Source organism: Strix aluco, chromosome 2, assembly GCF_031877795.1.
Source record: "Strix aluco isolate bStrAlu1 chromosome 2, bStrAlu1.hap1, whole genome shotgun sequence".
In the NCBI taxonomy this organism is placed as follows: Eukaryota; Metazoa; Chordata; class Aves; order Strigiformes; family Strigidae; genus Strix; species Strix aluco.
The window spans coordinates 108476939-108495892 of NC_133932.1; the positions used below are offsets into that span (position 1 = coordinate 108476939).

Genomic DNA, 18954 nt, shown 5'->3' on the forward strand with positions numbered 1-18954 from the left:
AGAGGGATTTTTTTAGCTGATTTGCTGAGTTAATAGGCCAACGTTCTTCTTACCTACACCAGGCAACTGTAATCCTGAGGTCAGAAGTGATATAATCATATTTAGGAAACACAGTTTATTACCTGAAGTTTTGGCTCTGAGAAAAGACAGCTTGTGGACCCAACCATTAAGAATGATTAACCTGCTGCTGTGCTACCTGCAAGCTCAGGTCTCTGCTATCACTTGGTGTACAAAATGAGTACTCTAGATCTAAGTTCAATCAGTAGTCATCCCCTAATGGTTTCATGAGGTCAGCTTCAGTCATTTATGTACAAGATCAGTATGGTACTGTTGAATATGTCCTTGGAGTTGCCAGAAGTCAATCTAGGGGTGCAGATGTCTGCCAGCTGCAACCATAAAGGCACTCTGTGCTAGGCATTTGCATGAAGGTTACATGCCTACACAGACATCGGCAATTATATTATACAGCAAAAAGAATCAAAAGCTTATAGCTGAAAACCTCTTTGTTTATTTAGTGTATTATATACAGGTGTCTGTGAGACTCATGAACTCTTATCTGGGACCACGAGGAGAACAAAAGTGCCTTTATTTCCCTCAGCGTATTTAAAACATGTACGTATCTGCATGAAAACTATGGTTGTAGTCAAACCTCACACTCAAGATAGCTGAACGCAGAACTCAGGGAGAGAGATGTTTCCGTGATGCACAACTGACCCAATGTGTTTTAGGGAGCAGACAGTGCCTTCTTGCAGAGTGCTGGAGACTGGCTGTAACTGAAGCAAGGAGCTGGGACAAGGGGACTCGGACAATGCAGAAAATACGCTGTCTTAGATATATGGGCAGCAAGGGTGGGTATTACTGAGCTGCAGAGGTCAAAATAATTACAAGATCTGAGGTTAGAACAAAGCTTTTGCTTTTCCTCTCCCAGCCCTAACTGAGACTAAAAGAAACATTTTACTCTCCTCTGCAGCAAAAGGGATGGTTTGCCGCTTGGGCTTATCTTGACCAAGGAGAGGCATATCTTGGAGGCTCAGGGTCCACTTCTGATTCTGTTGAGAGGTTTAGGACACAGATCAGTGTGGTCACAGTTGCATTTACTTCAGCTGACCCACCAAACCCTTCCAGACCTGGTTCTGCATTTCCTCTCTCCAGCACAAAGCAGTGTTCCTTCTCCTTCCCTTAGTTTCCAGTTTGGGTGCCTTGATGGTCATCCAGCATTCATATAATCTTGATAAAATGTGTATAGACTAGGAGCATTAGTCAATCTGCTGCCATTTTAGGGGCCTTGGGCTTTGTGGCACCTATATCTTATGCTCCTGCCTGAAGCATACAGCAATTTAGTCTCCTGAAAACTGAAATGCTCTCGTCTGCCTAAAGTGTCAGCAGGCTCAATAAAGAAATGGCTTAATGATTTGTAAAATGATGAACACAAGGTCAAACTGGATGATATAATGTATCACTGTAGTCTTAAATGCAGTTAAATCATTTCGTCCCTGTTACTCAAAGCGTTACCAACTACAAACTCTGGGAAATAAAGGAAAGAAAGCACAGTCCAACTACAACAGTCTTGAGTCACTACAGTTAAGTACAAGTAGAAAAGAGAAAAATCATGAAGCAGAAAAGGTAAAAAGGGAAGACAAAAACAGACAAAGAGAGGCCACTTCTGCAGAGAGCAGTTTGGTTTGCAAGGAGGAAAATGGAGGTGAGAAAAGAGCTTCAAGCTTGCTCGAATTAATAGTGCAGATAGAGCAGATCTGAACACAAAGATAGAGAAAGGCAAGAAAAGCATCAGGGACAAGCAAGGATGTATACAGAGCACCTTTACAAAAATTACTTTTAGTTTCTGTTGAAACTAGTGAAAATGACAGACTTTTGGAGTAAAAATTGATTCAGTCAAGGGAGATGCCTTAAGCTGATTCAATTAATCTGTAAGTCTAATACTAGCCTCCTGTTTTTAAAAATCTTGCTCTATTTCTCCTTTCCTTTTAGTGCCACAGATGTTTGGTTCTTCTTAGTGCTAATGATTGGTTTTGGGGGGCACACAGCGAATCAGTCACTAACTCAAATAGGAGATTTTTTTAGTTGTTTTTCTTCATCCTAAGGTACTTTCTCTCTGTCTTTTCCAACAGTGCAGTTAAGATCTCTGCTGACTATACACCCAGCAAAAACTCGAAAGTGAATATATTTAGCATTGCAAGGCACCCACCTGTTCTAGTTTTGTAAACACAGTACACGCCACTTTTCAAATAGTTCAATTTTAAATCAAATTTGTGCGTTTTGCCTTTTGGTATGCTGCCCTTCTGAATACATTTTGCCTTTCAAGTAAGACTTATTATGGTGATACGGAGGGCTAACCTTTGCCAATTTTTCTTGCGTGGATTTTTTTTTTCCTGGATCAATCCCACAGGTTTTAATACAATTAAACAAACACCATCACACTCCAGTTGAGCAAGGCAGGCAAAATCTGGGCTCAAGGTGGTGATGTCATTGCCATGCTGGCTGTTTGGTCGGGTTCTAACCTCAGCAGAGCCTTGCTGGCAGTGCTTAATACAGATAATGTGTAATGAGATCACTATCTGCTTTCTTAAAAAGCAGATATCTTAAAATAGACTGCGGGAGCACTCATGGATTTTTTGTGTCAGGTATAGGCAGCCCAAGTGAAGTCAAAAGTGCATTTCTGTGAGGTTCACCCTCAGTTGTTTATGGCATTCCCGGATATTCGTCATGAAATTCTTCTGTAGCCCATTATAATACACAAAGACTCTAAATCCCTCCAGGCTTCACAAAGATTTGTGCAGAGATTATAAATGAGCAGCAGATTAGCGCCAGATGAAAAAATCTGTTCTGTTAGAGAGCTAATCTGTTCAGTCAATGGCTGGGTTTGTTGTGCATCTGTGTGGCGAGGTCTGACAAATCTCTCTCCCTGTATTTGGAATTTCACTCAAAATCAACATGTTGGTTTGGATCGAGTCTTTGTCCTCTCAGATGTCTGACCCCCTCTCCAGCATCTCTGCCATACTTGTGCCTGATGCAGGCATCGTGGCTGTACCAGGCAGGGCTCTGCCAGGCCGCAGCGGGATAACAGGCAATGCAGAAAGCAAGCTGTGAGAAGGCTGAAGATAAGGACATAAAAAAGAAAATAATTCAGAAAACTAAAGCAGATATAACTGCTTCCAAATCCAAGGGCAGAATTGAGGAGGCAGGAGAAGGCTATTCTGCTAAAAAGAGTAGCTGCATGTGCATCACACTGTCCTCAAGGTACAAAAATAGGTCTTGGTGTTTTCAGCATCCCATGGCACAAAGGGCAGTGGAAGATCAGCATCTCCCACTTGCTTGTCATGGTTTCTCCCATGAGCAGTCACACCTGGAAAGCCAGTCTGAACTTTGTGGGACTGTCAGGCACTGTAAGGTTAAAACAAAGAGGAGCAATCACACAAACACACAGGCTGCATGCAGCTCTCCATATGCCATGCCAGGGTGGTACAAGGGAGCACAGTCAACGGCCTTGGCACAGGACTAGAAGCTAGTTTTGCCTGAATTTCAATCCTTGCTAAATCATTGAATCCTCTCTGTGATCTCTGACAAGCTACAGAATATAGATATAGAAAAGTCTTAATCAGTCCACATAATCCAGTTCTCTGCAATATAGGATTAGCCTGTAATCTTTGTTCACTACTATTTCATGAGATGGAGCTTCTGACACTCTGCCTGTAGTACAGTTGCGCAGTCTGGTATTCTCACAGTCAGGAAAGTCTTCAGTTATGTTGTTTTAAGATGAAAGTATTAAAAAAATCTCCCCCTATTATTTCCCCTTTCTGCCCATATCTTGAAGAGCAGCATTGAAAAATAGGTCTTCTAAATCAAAACACATCTAAACAAAAAAGGATTGAGCTGTTCAGAAATAAACTGTGTTAGTGATGTCTCTTGGCCTGCCCTGCAGGCAGCCATCCTGAGGGCAGGCTGTACTTGTCCCCTTCTCCTTGCTGATCCACCATTGCCTCCTGCCAGGCCTTGACTAGAAGCTGTGACCCAGTAGCAGGAATAAAAGCAAATACCTTGTATAAAATGAAATGCTCTTATTTGTCCACAGGAACATTAAAAGAGCTAGGAAAAACATTCAAAATAACAAAACTCTAAAACTAATGTCTTACCTAAAGGAGATTTTTCTTGTTAGTGTAAGCACGATCCAGTTAGGTCAGGTACATAAAGCTATTCAGCTGCACAGGACAGGTTGGCCCTTCCAAGTGCTCCCACTTAGAAGTTCATTTCCCCTTTTCCTTTGAGTCTCTACTTTTTATCTGCATTTTGATTAGAAAGTTCCTACATGAGAGCCCCCAGGGTTTCTAACAGGGGTGTTTCATCTCACTTCATCCGTTTATCCTGGTGTTGACCTCTGCTCCACACCCTTGCAGATGATGTCTCGGGTAAGCATCCTTTTGAGTGCTGGTAATTTGGTTGCACCTGTAGTCATTGTGTTGCATATCTACAATCCAAAATTGATACAAGCTGATTTAAACTGGAGTGTTTGTAAATATGAGAGAGAGCTCAAAACAGCTACTCTTGTGTCTGTGCTTTACTCCCAAAATGCTTAAGGCTTTACCTGTATATAATAAATTAAATGTGCCCAGGAACATTCCCAGGCACTGAAATCCCTGATATCAGATACACTTCATGGACTCAAGCACCATGCTTGGTGAATCAACCTCTGAGAGGTAAGAGAAGTGTTCTGGAGGTGCTTCTGTTGATTCTCACCAAGCATGGTGGAGTCCATGTAGTGTATCTGATATCAGAGCTGCTGAACAGAAAAAAATAGTAGCTTTGGTTAATACAAACAAAATATAATGAGGAGAGTTTTCTTGGACAAACCCATCAAAAGAGGGCAGTGATTTGGTTGTGTACTTTCAACATGTCATTTATTATTGCTGGGTTATCCAGAAATGTCTTTAGATACGAAACAGCTGGTATTTTCTTCATGGATACAAGCCTTTTATCTTGTTGAGTAATTTTTTAAACAAATTAATTCACGTATTGCACACATAAAATAATGTTGCATGTAGAGATCTAAAGTGATGTCTGGTTAATGTTTTGTTGACAATTTGACTCATTTTACTTGACTCTTTTGTACTCAATTTCTTATCAGTTAGTGAAACTGCTACACTACTGTGGTTAATTTCCCCATTAGCTAATTTAATTCTTTATGGCATTAAGGAAAACAGCTTATTATATTATACAGAAATAGGTTATGAATTAACATACCTCATTACAGATACATTGGTGTATATATATTCATTTACAACGCCTAAGTGAATGCCCGTGGTTTGGCTGTCCTATAAGTCACCTCTAGATAGGCAATCATGAGTGAGCAAAACATTTTTTGCAGATGTGAAAATCCTTTTTTGCCTATAAAATCACTGCAATAAAAAACAGAAGAAAGTTATGACAGATCTGGGTCACTAAGACAATGTGGTGTGCACTAGCAAGACATCAGAAGCAGCAATGCATGGAGTTCTTTTAGAGACGGGATTCAAAGGACCTCCTTGGTTGCCAGGTCTCATCCCTTTCTGTCATGTCATATAATCTCTTTGATAAAGTGATCAAGCTCCATCTTTATCCATTACTTGCCTCAGAAGACTCTTCTACTTCTGTGTGATTAGAAACCTTGTATTAGTTTGTGATTCAGGGTTTTTAATGGATAGTTCATCTTTTTTTTGTTGTTTTTTTTTTTCTTTTGGCTACATCTTTTCCAGTGAGTTTTTTCTTTTTCACATAGCCATGATTTGAGTCATGTGCAGCATTATGGATGAGGCCTTAGCAGTGTTGTCCACAGCACATTAATACTTTTTTAACTCACTTTGAGACTGCCCAGAATCATGTTTGTCACAGCCTTGTCACTTTAAGAGCACATAGTGACCAAGGTACCTGGTTCATTCTCTTCTATTGTTTCCAGCTGACAATTCCCATAGCTGAGACTACTGTTTGTTCTCAAGGGTATGATCTTGCACTTTGTTCCATTAGTTCCCATCCCTTCTGTGACAGAAATCTAGAATTTTGTATTATGTGAGAAATTCCAGTAAGAAGATTTTAAATTAAACTTTTTAAAATGCCAACTTGTAAAAGCCTTACCAAGTGGGATGATGGAAAACCTTATGATTGCTTGGACACTAGGGCCTCAGTTCAGTTGCCCACACATCAGTGTCTAATCCCATAGGAAGGCCACCTGGCCTCCAGCTGCTTCTTGAGGACATTGGCTCCCCATTTGTCACAGCTGCTATCCCTGTGCAAATGCTCAAGTATCTGGCAAGTAGACAGCTGAATCCTGCCCTAGGGATGAGATTCAGGTGCCAATTCAGATCATAATCATCAGGATAGGTCTCCAATCTAGGTGTCTACAAGCAAATTACATGTTTAAAGCTGTGTTTAAAGTCATTAGGAGCTAGTTATAGAGCAAGTGGGCTCTAGAGCACACTGCTCAGCTAACCAGATGTGAAAGAGCAAATGTGAAAGAGTTGAAAGAAGTAGTAAATTCCTATTGAGATGACAGAGTATGAGGTTGCTTGCTAAAGGCTTTTTGACGTTTCAGAGGAAAAAGTAAGAACATTACACCACAGTAAGGAAGAAATGAGAAATAATAATGATTGTAACATACTTTTCCCATTTCTTCTTCATTTTTGTTCTTCAGCTGTCTGCTAAGGCAGTAATGTTGGAAGACAGAATATGAATGAATCTGAACAAGTCAATAGGAAGTGAGAATTTCAAGCTAGTGTAATTCAGCCCACAAGGCAGGGCTCCTCTACCATTTATTCTTGTTGTCTTCAAGGCTTCTTATGTAAATATTTAGGATTTTGGCAGGGTGCTTTCTCTTTGTTATTGAAGTGAAACATTTGCTGCAAGCATACTGAATGAAGTCTGCTTCATAATTATTTGCAGTAACAACTCAGCAATGGAGACTTATGGTTGTAAGACTGCCAATTCTGTATTAATATGATCTTCTTTTCTCCCTCTCCTGGCTGCAGCAAACACGCAGTTGGTGTAGGAAGTCTGCAAAGCAGAACAAGCAACCATATCCATCTGCGCCAACAGATTCCCACTTCACCACTCTGCCAGACTTTCTTCCTCAGAGCCACCGATCTGTCCCTGAACAACCAAAAGAAATGGGTCAAAACAAGGTACATCACGCAAACGGCCTTGGTCATTATCTTGGTTTCTCCCAGCAGGACTTGAGACACAGTGATCGAGGAGACTTCACACGCAGATCCAGCAGTGCCTCCAGCATTTCATGGTCATTTCAACGAAGCAAGTCTCTGTTCTGCTTGCCCACAGTGAAATCCTCCTCCGCCTCAGAGACTTTTCATTTCAATGAACCATTTAAGTTTTTAAATACTGGGTCACCTGCAACCAGATTAAAAACATGGAGATGCAGCCCCAGGCTTAACATTGATGACTTGGAGGGTGCTCAGGAGACTGATGTAGACACAGGGATGAAGCTGTCCTTCTCAGACCTGTCTGTGGTCTCTGCATACTCTGCCCTTAATGGATTTTGCAATGACTTGGAAGTCTCTCTTCCCCCACAGAAACAAACTGTCAGTAAGGCTGAACAGGTGGCCACCAGTGGAAGGCCTGTATCAGCCATGTGCAATAACTTTGAGTCAGTTGATGGTTCACTGCCTTCTCTTTCTGAATGGCCTTCCATCTCATTTATGTCAACATCTGTCTCCAAGCAGCCCAAAAAGTCCTTGAGAACAGCTCCTTGTTCTCTGGATGGTCATGGCAGTGTTTGCCCAGCTTCACCAGCTAACGAAGAAGAATTTTACATCTGAGGTTTCTCTATCTTACACCTTCCAGGGCAAATGTGTTCTGCTTGCGAATGACAGCAGTGTGCCCACCTTGAGCTTGCAGAAGGTTTCTGCTGAGGAGAGGTGGTGCAGCCGAGCATGCTAAATATTTGAAGAAAGTACTTGGATCCCTCAGAGATGGGTGTCACCAAACTCTGTACAGTAAAGCAGTCTGAGCTTGCGCCCTGTACCTTTGTATCGGAGGAGATGATCAGCACAGAGGTTTGTCTGTGCAAGGTGGATGGTTTCTATGACTGACCCTTGGACTGGTGGTGAAGGAAATACCAGAAGAGACAAACAATAATCCAGTTTTCTTTGGCAGAAAATGAGGAGTAATTTGTGACACCAAACTTCTTTAACTTTCCTGAGAAATTCCCTTAAATCAGGAAAGATAGGAGGACAAAGGGGTCTTCTTTCCCTTTCACAAGTTCCAAAAGCAGCTCTAAGCACAGCAGGTCACAGTAGCACATCTCCAGTTGAGTCAGGCAAGACGTTTCCTGTGAGGACATACATGGTTCCTTCTAACCTCTGACAGTTGACATTGCTGAGGCAGGGAGAAGTTTCACTCCCTCCCCAGGGAAGAGGAAGCTCTGCTGTATCTCTCACTTTGACAGTCCAGGATGCAGAAAGTGCCAAAAGGGAAACCTTACAGAACATTTTCAACTCATCCTCTCAAAAAGCCCATCCTTTACAGTTGGAAGGGAGTCATGTGGGTTGTTGTCTGAACTGCTTGTGTAGACAGTGGTAACCCAAGTAAACAACGTCTGCTACTTCTAACTCAGGCAATGCAGAGCTTACTGTTATGGAATACAAAACAAGGAAGACAACCCAGCATTTTTATTTATTACTACACCACTAGTCCCAAATATATGGCAGCTCCCTATTTTTTAAGGTGGTATTTTTCTGTTAAAAATAATAAATGAAAAAAACTTATTCTCCACATTTCCAGTGCAAGCTTACTTCTAAGTAAAACACTTTCTTCTCAAATACCTCTCTCCAAAGGGAGAACAAGTGAAATTTTACTGGCTTTTCAAGTGATGTTTTTAAAATACACATTCTTGATAATTTGTTTTGCTCCAATTCATTCGGTATTCAAAAAAAAAAAGTAAAAAGCTGTTAATATGACAGCTAAGTACCTTCACCAGGATTTAAGTTGTATATACAGATTTCATCATGCATGTTCTGAGAAGTTGCATTTTTGGCAGAGAGACGGTACTGATTGCAGCTCTGGCCTAGCTAGTGAGAAAATGACCATGTTAAAAGATGTATGTATAATGCAGTATGTAACCCATATACAGATAGAGATGCTGAAGACCTACCATAATGGCGTTGTGGTGGATGGAATAAAAACTCATTTGTGGAAACAAATGTTTGCTGTATTACCAGGTAGTTTTACTCAGAAGAATTGCTGCTTTGAAAAAAAAAATCAAACCAAAACCAAAAAGTGCACACATATTCTAAATAATTGTTACAAAAAGTAGAACAGCTCCCTTGGCCCATTTAAGTAAATGCACAGTTTGTACAAACAATTCTGGAAGAAAGCCTGGGGGAAATTGAGTACAGGTTTACAGGAGAGGAAGGGGAATTCCATTAAACCTGCACCCCCAATACAGAAAAGGCCAGAGGGATAGTCAAGAGTCAGGATGCTACTCCTCAAGGTGTTTTCCTTTTGCTGTCATTTTTCTCCACAAAGGGAAAGAGGCAACAGGCTGAAGTCCAAGTCTCCGCTTTGTGAGATGCTATCATAGCACGTACCAGAGATAGACCTTGTCTTTTGTGCTAAATGCAATGTATAAATAGGAAAATCTATTCAAGATCTAAAAGCACAGGAGATTATCAGCCTCCTCCTGCCCTCAAAACTGTTTAGGCTTACTGCAGTTTTGGGTAAACTGTTCTCTTAAGAAATGTCTGGGACCAGACAAATGAAGGATTTGTCATGGTGTGCATGTGTTTACCTGCTCTATAGTCCTTCAGAGTCCACGCAGTCTTTCCTCAGACTTTTGTGGCCTCTAGATCAAACCCCCTCTGAACACAGCAGACCCGTTCTATCCAAAGTTGCTCTATGTTATTGTTTGTACCACGTCAAAATATGTGTAAAACACTGTGAGGTCAGACCGGCAGTTTTATCCATCAGCTTGCAATTCACCCTATGAGCAGCAATGCCTAGGACAGTCAGGTTTAAACTTACAATTCATTATTTTCTGTCATATTCATGATAGTAAAAAAATAAATTATGAAATAGCATTGTATATTTATGGGACAGCCATTTTATCAACATTAGCCACTTCCAGATATAACAAGCAACAGGATACATTTGGTTCAAATCTGTTAAAAATTTTAGTATTCGTTATTTGGAACAGGGGGAAAAAAAAAAAAGCCTGTTCACAATATTTTAATAATATAGATAACATTTGATCTGAACATGAAATTAAAAACTGGTTTGAGCTGATGTGTCTGTCTTACCCTGGAATCACACCAACAGCCAAGCTCCTGACAAAAGCTGACTGTGGTTTTTAACAAAGAGGAGGCTTTGAAATATCTTTCTGCCTAGGGTGTGCCTCTGCAGGAAGGAGTTCAGCACATCTGGGGGTCGTCTCCTGATGCAGCAGGAAACACTGGTACTGGAAGTCTATAGACAAGCACAGGATAGCTCAAGTGTCAAACATGAAGCTCATGTGTGGCATTAACCAGCATCTCCACAAACATCTCAGCTCCAGATTTTACCATGTTAATCCTAATGGGAAGAAAGCCAAATGATCTTCCACGGACTCTGAATTTATGCTGTCTCCGCTGGTTCTGTCTGCAAGTATTTCTGTTCTGTTTACTGATACTTAACTAGAAATGAAAGTTTTAATTGTTTACATTCATGGTACTTATAACCAAATTTTGGAATAACTCAGTGTCCTACTGTCAGGAAAAACAGAGATGATAGTGTACAGAAAACTTTTTCTCTATAATAAAGCAAGCCAGATTTTGAAGAGTCTTTCACTGAAGGTAGGCTTCATTAATTCTCGTCCCATTATTTAAGAAGGGACTAATCTCTTCAGAGTTGAATATGCACAGGTTTCATGGCATTTACTTATGTATTATATTGTTTTGGTTAAATTATGAACAATGTCCTCTGAGAACTGCAGGTTTTCCCTAAACTTTCTCTCCCTCTCAACCCCTGAAATGCATTGCTTCTTTGAAATAAAATAGAGATGAAGAGTCAGTTGTGCTTAACCTTCTGCGTGTTCATTTATGAAGTATTGCAGATGCACTGTCTATTTTAACTAGGCTTCAAAATAAATGCAGTGACACAGCTCTCCAACTCTTGGCAGTCCATGTCAGTGGGATAATTACAAAATAAACATAGCAAAAATATTTTTATGTTGGACTCAGCTTTGCCTCTGCAGACCGGATCTTTTGATTTTCACTGTGGTGTTGTAAATCATTTGCTCCAGTAAAGCTGAATGATAAAATAGGAGCTGTGACACATATTGGTAATCCTGCATGCTTAAATCCCATCTTGGTTTGTTTCATGTACACTGGTCTTCATAATAGTGCTTCCCTATTGTTTTCATCAGTGTGTGGTGCTATCTATTACATGTTTTTTTATTCCCCTCATGGGATGTGTCTGCATGTCAACATTATATTGTATAAGCAAAGCTATGTAGGTTTGGCTTTGTTTAGTTTTTATGGTTTTATGGTTTAGCGAAGTGGATTTTATATATATTTATATGGCAGTTACAGACTCTCAGAAACATCAGGAGTTGGAAGACGCCTCTGGAGTTTGTCTAGTCCAAAGTGTCTGGTGAAAGCAGGCACAAAGCTGCTCAAACCTCAAAGCTTTGAAGTTAAATCAGGTTGTTCAGGATCTTGACTGGTCAGGTTTGAAAATACCCGAAGGTGGCAATTTCGCAGTGTCTGTGGGCAACCTGTGCCAGTGCTTAACCACTGTCATGGTGAAAAATTACTTCCTAATCCGCAGTCAGAATTTCCCATGTTCAGACTTGTGTTCTTTCCCTCTTGTTTTGCTGTGTACCTCTGAGAAACTCTGGCTCTGTCTTCTCTATAATCTCCCTTTAGGTGGTAGAAGACTGCTATTACTCCCACAACTTCTCCTTGCACATCATATACTCTGACTCCCTGATCATCTCAATGGCTCCAGCCTCTCTGAACTCTCTCCACTTTGTCAATATCTCTCTTGCACTGGAGAGCCCAAAATTGTACACAGCACTCTGGATGTGGTTTGAAGAGTGCTGAGTAGACAGGAAGGATTATTTCCATCAACCTGATGGCAACTCCCTTGCTTATACCACACAGTATGCTGCTGGCCTTATCATTGTAAGGATGCACTGCTTACTCATGTTCAACTTGCTCTTCACTGGGACCCCAAGATCCTTTTTTACAGAGCTGCTCCTTAGCAGTAGGTACCCAACCTGTGCTGCTAATTAACAAGATTAATCCACATGAGGTGCAGGATTTGCATTTTTCTTTGTTGAACTTTGTGAGGTTCTCGCTGGCACCTTCCTCCAGCTAGTGAAGGTATCTGTGAATGGCAGGCCTGCTTTTCAGTATATCAGTCACTCGCTCCAGTTGGGGGTCACCCACAAACTTGCTGGGGGTGCATTTAATCCCCTTATGCAAGACAGACAAAAGCATTGAACAACACAGGCTCCAGTGCTGACCTCAGAAGAATTCCACTTGCAGCTGGCTGCCAGTTAGACTTTAAACTGTTGTCCAGTACCCTTCAAGCCTGACAGTCCAGTCAGTTATTCACCCACATTGCAGTCCACCCACAGAGTCCATGTTTCCTTGATTTGGCTGCAAGGATACTGGGGAACACTGCTGAAAGCCCAGCTGAAGTCAATCAAAATGACATCCGCTGTTCTTTCTCCACCCACCAAGGAAGTCATCTCATCAAAGGTGACGGTCAGGTTAGTCAGTCATGATTTACTGTTGGTAACTATATGCTGGCTGTTCCAAATCACCTTCTTGTCCATCTTGTGCCTGGAAATGGCTTTGAGGAGACTTTCTTGATAATCTTCCAGGGGCCTGAGATTAGACTGCTCAGCCTGTAGTTCCCCAGATTGTACTTTTTGCCCTTCTTGAAGTGGAATATGACATTTTACAGGCCTGTCAGCTTGACTTCGGTGCCCGAGAAGCTGATGGAGCAACTCATCCTGAGTACCATCACACAACACATGCAGAACAAGCAGATGATCAGGCGCAGTCAGCATGGGTTTATGAAAGGCAGGTCCTGCTTGACAAAACTGATCTTCTACAGCAGGGTGACCTGCTTATTGGATGAGGGAAAGGCTGTGGATGTTGTCTACCTTGACTTTAGTAAGGTCTTTGACACCTTTTCCCACAGCATTCTCCTGGCGAAACTGGCTGCTCGAGACTTGGATGGGCACACTCTTCACTAGGTGAAAAACTGGCTGGATGGCCGGGCCCAAAGAGTTGTGGTGAATGGAGTTAAATCCAGTTGGCAGCCAGTCATGAGTGGTGTCCCCCAGGGCTCGGTTTTGGGGCCACTCCTGTTTAACATCTTTGTTGATGATCTAGAGGAGGGGATCGAGTGCACCCTCAGTAAGTTTGCAGATGACACCAAGTTGGGTGGGAGTGTTGATCTGCTCGAGGGTAGGGAGGATCTGCAGAGAGACCTGGACAGGCTGGAGCGATGGGCTAAGGCCAACTGTAGGATTTTCAATAAGGCCAAATGCCGGGTGCTGCACTTGGGCCACAACAACCCCCAGCAGCGCTACAGGCTTGGGGAGGAGTGGCTGGAGAGCTGCCAGTCAGAGAGGGACCTGGGGGTGTTGATTGACAGCCGGCTGAACATGAGCCAGCAGTGTGCCCAGGTGGCCAAGAAGGCCAATGGCATCCTGGCTTGTATCAGAAATAGCGTGGCCAGCAGGGACAGGGAAGGGATCTTGCCCCTGTACTCGGCACTGGTGAGGCCGCACCTCGATGACTGTGTTCAGTTTTGGGCCCCTCACTACAACAAGGACATTGAATTACTCGAGCGTGTCCAAAGAAGGGCAACAAAGCTGGTGAAGGGTCTGGAGCACATGTCGTACGAGGAGCGGCTGAGAGAACTGGGGTTGTTTAGTCTGGAGAAGAGGAGGCTGAGGGGAGACCTCATCGCCCTCTACAACTACCTGAAAGGAGGTTGCAGAGAGCTGGGGATGAGTCTCTTTAACCAAGTAACAAGTGAAAGGACAAGAGGGAATGGCCTCAAGTTGCACCAGGGAAGGTTTAGACTGGATATTAGGAAGCATTTCTTTACAGAATGGGTTGTTAGCCCATGGGAATGGGCTGCCCAGGGCAGTGGTGGAGTCCCCATCCCTGGAGGTGTTTAAGAGTCGAGTAGACATAGCACTTAGGGATAGGGTCTAGTTGAGAACGGTCAGTGTTAGGTTAATGGTTGGACTAGATGATCTTCAAGGTCTTTTCCAACCTAGATGATTCTGTGATTTTCTTTCTTCCAGCCATCTGGGACTTCACCAATCACCACAATCTTTCAAAATCAGTAGAAAGCAGTCTCACAATGACGTTGGAGAGTTCCTTCAGCACTGTCAGGTGTAGCTAATCCAGCCCCATGGACCTGTGTGTGTCCATCTTATTGCATCCCTGACTTGGTCCTCCTCTAGGGTACCTTTATCCTCTAAACTTTGTTACTAGACACAGACACCTGGGAGGCCTGACAGCAGACTGATCTTGTGACTGAAGATGGAGGTTTTTGCAGTTGACAGGTTTTTCCAGTTAGAGAAGATGGGAACTGCTCTAGTCTGTTCTGAACCAGTTTCCAGTTGTTCAAAGAAGGCTTTATCTTTTTCTATTTCTTGATTGAGTTGTAGGAGATGCCCACAACAATATCGCTTTTGTTAGCTACTCCTGACATGTGAGCTCTTGACTGTCTCATTGTCTGTTTTCTTGCAAATGTGCATGCATTCATGCCACTCAGTTGCCCAGAGCACACCCCATCACCATCTGCCATCCTTTCCTAAAGAACTTGTATCTAACCATGGCAGTTCTAGTTACACAACTGTCCCATTATATCTCTAATCGTCTGTTTTTACATCCTGAGAGTGCTGAGGTCTTTCGGGAGTGATTTTCAGGAAGAATGGAACTACCCTGGTCTTGAGAAGACAGTCCCATCTCACAAAGGGCTTTGAAAGCAGAGTAAAACCGTGGATGCATTAACTATTGACAAAACCAGAATACTGGTGTTTTCAGTGGCTGGTATTAGCAAGGAGATGAGCTCTTGTGATTCTGTACAGAAGCTTTTTGAGGCATGCAGTTTCATGCCTAGGTAGCAAGCACTGCAGTGGCCGAGCTTGGACACCTGAGCTGCCTCCATAAGAACATATGGAAAAGCTATATGAATGATTGTGTGGCTCAGGAAGGTCTGAGGTGCCATAGATGGCACTTTTGTAAATGGTTTTCCTCTCTTGAATTTGTTCAGTTTCTTTCTGAGACCATTTATCACCTGCAGCATCCTGTGGCTACATGTGGAACTACTACATGTTGTACAGGAAGGGTTGTCTCCAAAACCTGCCACCTGCTAACATTTGATACCCCCTAGGTTTGCTCTATGGAGAGACAGTCAATAATCATTTCTTGTTCACCTTTCCAGACCACTCAATGGTTTTATAGATTTCTGTAAAACATCCCTCTGATCTGTTTTCTCCTTTCAAGCTGAGAAGTTCTAATCTAGTCAGTTAGTCTTCACAGGAAAACCATTCCATGCCTTTGTTCATCCTTGTTACCCTTCTGTATTTTTTTTCTATTCTGCTATGTGCTTTTTGAGCTAGGGGTTCTGTAACCACACACAGTTTGGGAGCTGTAGACGCAGTGTGGATTTACAGAATGTCTTGAAGATATTTTCCACTTTATTCTCTGTTCCTTTCCTAGTAATGTGACTTGCTGCTTTGATTGCAGTTGACTACTGAGCTATCCTTTTCATAGATCTTTATATAGCCCCAAGGTCCAATTCCCAAGCAGTAAAAGTCAGTTCAGAGCTGTATGTAAAATTAGATTTATTTTTTAATGTAATTAATTTTAGAATTACCTACATTGAATTTCATTTGCCCTTTTGCTGTGTATTGTGAGACTCTTCTGCAACTTCCCCAGTTGTCCATCATCTTTACTATCTTGAGTGCTTAATAACCTCAACAAACTCCCATCTCACGAAGTGCCCCTTTTTCCAGGTTTAAGTCATGCTGAACAATATAAGCTTGAGTACAAATCCCTGCATGACTCCACTGCCAACCTCCTTCCACTGTCAGAACTGGCTATTTATTTCTACCTTCTGTTTCCTGCCTCTTAATCAGTCCTTTATTCACATAACCTTACCTCTTAAGCCATCACAGCGTGGTTTCTTCAAGAGGCTTTGATGAAGGACTTTGGAAAACCATTCTTAGCTGTACACCTATTTGTTGATGCCTTCTGAAACCTCTAATAGATTTATGAGGTGTGATTTCCCTTTATAAAACCATGTTGACTCTTCCCCAAACTAACTCAAAAATTATTTCTGTTCAGATAACGAATTGTCTCTCATCTGAGCCTAAGTGTCATTTGAGTACAGAGCAATCCTCCCTGTGGCATCATTTCCCAGCTTCCAGGATTCAGCATAGTGTAAATTGCTAAATTTACACTGAATCGAGACTTCTTGAGCCAAAAAATGTGTTCAGATCACTGTGTGACCAACTGCTACATTGTGCTACCAATGGAATTATCCTCCATCAATTTGTCAAATTTCCTGTTGAATGTCTTTTCATTCCTTGAGTTTCCACAGCAGTTCATGTCAATAAATGGCACTGAATTCATGCCCTACATGAGAAAATAGTCATGTTTATTTGCAGCCTTCACCCAGATAATTTCACTGAGCGCTGCCTGTTCCAGGAGAAGTCAATGAAGAGTGCTGGGCAATGTTACTTCAGTACCTGGGAAGGATTCTGTCACCCTGAGCCCAGAAATGAATGGGTTGTGAGATAACTGGGAGGAAACATCCTACACATATGCATATGGGGGAGGAATCCAACTGCTTGATGTGGAAAGTCTTGCAAGTCCTTGTAAATCCTGTGATGGGAAATGTCTACAATAGCAAATGGAAGAGGGACAGGGAGAAGGTTCAGACACTGGATCATTTGTTTGCTTGTTGACTATGTTTTGAACCTCCTCAAGCAACTTTCTCCAAGACACTCCTTGAGGCCCTTCACCCTAAGGACTGTTCCCACTATGGAAGAGGCTACATGGAGCCAGGACCCATCTGTCTCCAACACAGTCCCATCAGACTTTGCATCCTCCTGTGTGTCTGCATGCCCTTGGGCATCCCACCAGGCATGAAACACAGCCCCTCAGGGTCATGCTGTAAAAACACCTCTCAGCTGGACTGCAATACAGTCCTCACTTTATTTCAGACAACGTCCCCTGCAAAACGGGATAATTGTGTCCTAGAGCTGTCAGGATCCCACAGCAGTCTGGGAGGGAAGCCAAGCCAATTGCTCTGTGGTATGCCTGTGACCAATGGGACAGCTCTGAAGGGTGTGGACATGAGTCAAACAGTGCTGGGCAGGCCTTGGAGCTGAGATCAGCTTACTTTTATTTAGCAATTTACAGATAGAGAGTGTTGCTTCAATCTGGTCACAAGAAAGGGCATGAGGAGTCTCAGAAAGCTTCAAAACTGAACAGGCGCACCCTGTCTCTGCTTTGACTCAACCTTTTGGATTAAGTATGGTTCACTTTATAATCATTTGTCCTTTTTAATCACTTTTCTCCTGAATATATGAGGCATAGAATGCAAAATAGGTTGGTAGGTGGAGGCCATTAATCCAATCTGCCCACTGTAAATGAAAACTGCTGACCATTAGTACGTAATGAAATGGCAATGGAAAAGGATTTAGTCAAAGATGACCGTCAGTAAAAGAATTATCTCCTTCACATCTCCATGACTGCGGAGTACCTGTATTTTGTGACAGGATCACAGCAATGCAGTATGCTTTTTTTTTTTTCTTTTGTGTACCTTGCTGGGAAGCCACCAGCCTGCAAAAGTTGCTAGTGCCATCTCGTGGTTTCCATGCACACGCGTGTCAGCGCAAGGAGCTTGCAGCCCAGGAGGGTGACACCGGCAGAGCACCAGCGGGGGACCCTGCAGGCCCTGGCACCGTACCCTCCGCACCCCGCAGCGCTGCCTGGCACGGCTTGAGACGTGTCCCCGTCCCCAGGGTCCGCCAGGCACTTTGCAGCAAGCGCCCCCAAAGAGCATGGGGTGAAGGTGGTGGCATTCGCTTCACAGCACAATAGAAAGCAAGCCTTGCTCCAGCCATCTCCGCCAACGAGATCTCATGCCCTCTGTGCCCTGCATTTCATTATCTGTGCCTGAGCTGGGATTCCAGCCCACCGCTGAGCCTTACCCACCTCCCTTCCATCACAAAGCTGGGGAGCAGAATAACCCAGCATCTTGATGACCCAAACAGCTCTGCCGTGTCATTTAGCTGCACCGGAGCTGCAGGCAACCACACAGGACTGCACTCAGGATGGAGCTGAGCATCTGCTACGAACAAGCCCCTGAGCACGACATGGTAAGCCGGCTGGCTGTCACAAATTCCACTGTTTACTTTGATGAAAATTTTAGCCCTCCTGGTACGGAGATAATCTGCTAAGTATGACCTAACTCCTGCCAAGACAATGCTTCTTGTGAGGTTAGCAGTGCCACCAGAGCACTCCTGCTCCTTAGGTGTAATGAATTCAGTGACGGGGCCTCCTGGAACAGATACAGTTTAAGAATGCAACACATAATACCAATTTTATAATTCCTCCTACTTCAGTGAATTAACAGTCATCTTTTTGTAGTGCACCTGTGTTATTGCATGGACAGATTTTTTTTTTCACTGGATTGTGATTACGAGCAGGTGAGTTTTTTACATGGTTTGCCATGACATGGCTATGACTCCCACTTTTTCCTACTCTGTGTTGGGGTTTTTTGGGTCACAAGAAAGCAAATCTTTAATTAATTAGTCAGTGACTCTGCTCATGGATTTTGACTAGTTGCCAGCATTCCCTTGTGCCATGTAAATCCACAGAAATGCAGTTTCTGTCCTTAAGTTTCTCTCCAAGCACTTTGCTGCCTTGG

The 18954-nt window shown here is 42.8% G+C and overlaps 1 protein-coding gene across 1 annotated transcript in view; it reads left to right on the forward strand.

Annotated features, from left to right (window-relative positions):
* FAM124A (family with sequence similarity 124 member A) overlaps positions 1-11051 on the forward strand; it is a 44665-nt gene extending 33614 nt beyond the window's left edge. Inside the window, exon 4 of the mRNA XM_074815760.1 lies at positions 7014-11051. Within this exon, the coding sequence (XP_074671861.1) occupies positions 7014-7817 (804 nt within the window). The 3' untranslated portion in view covers positions 7818-11051. The remainder of the gene's footprint in view (positions 1-7013) is intronic.
* The last annotated feature ends 7903 nt before the right edge of the window (positions 11052-18954 follow it).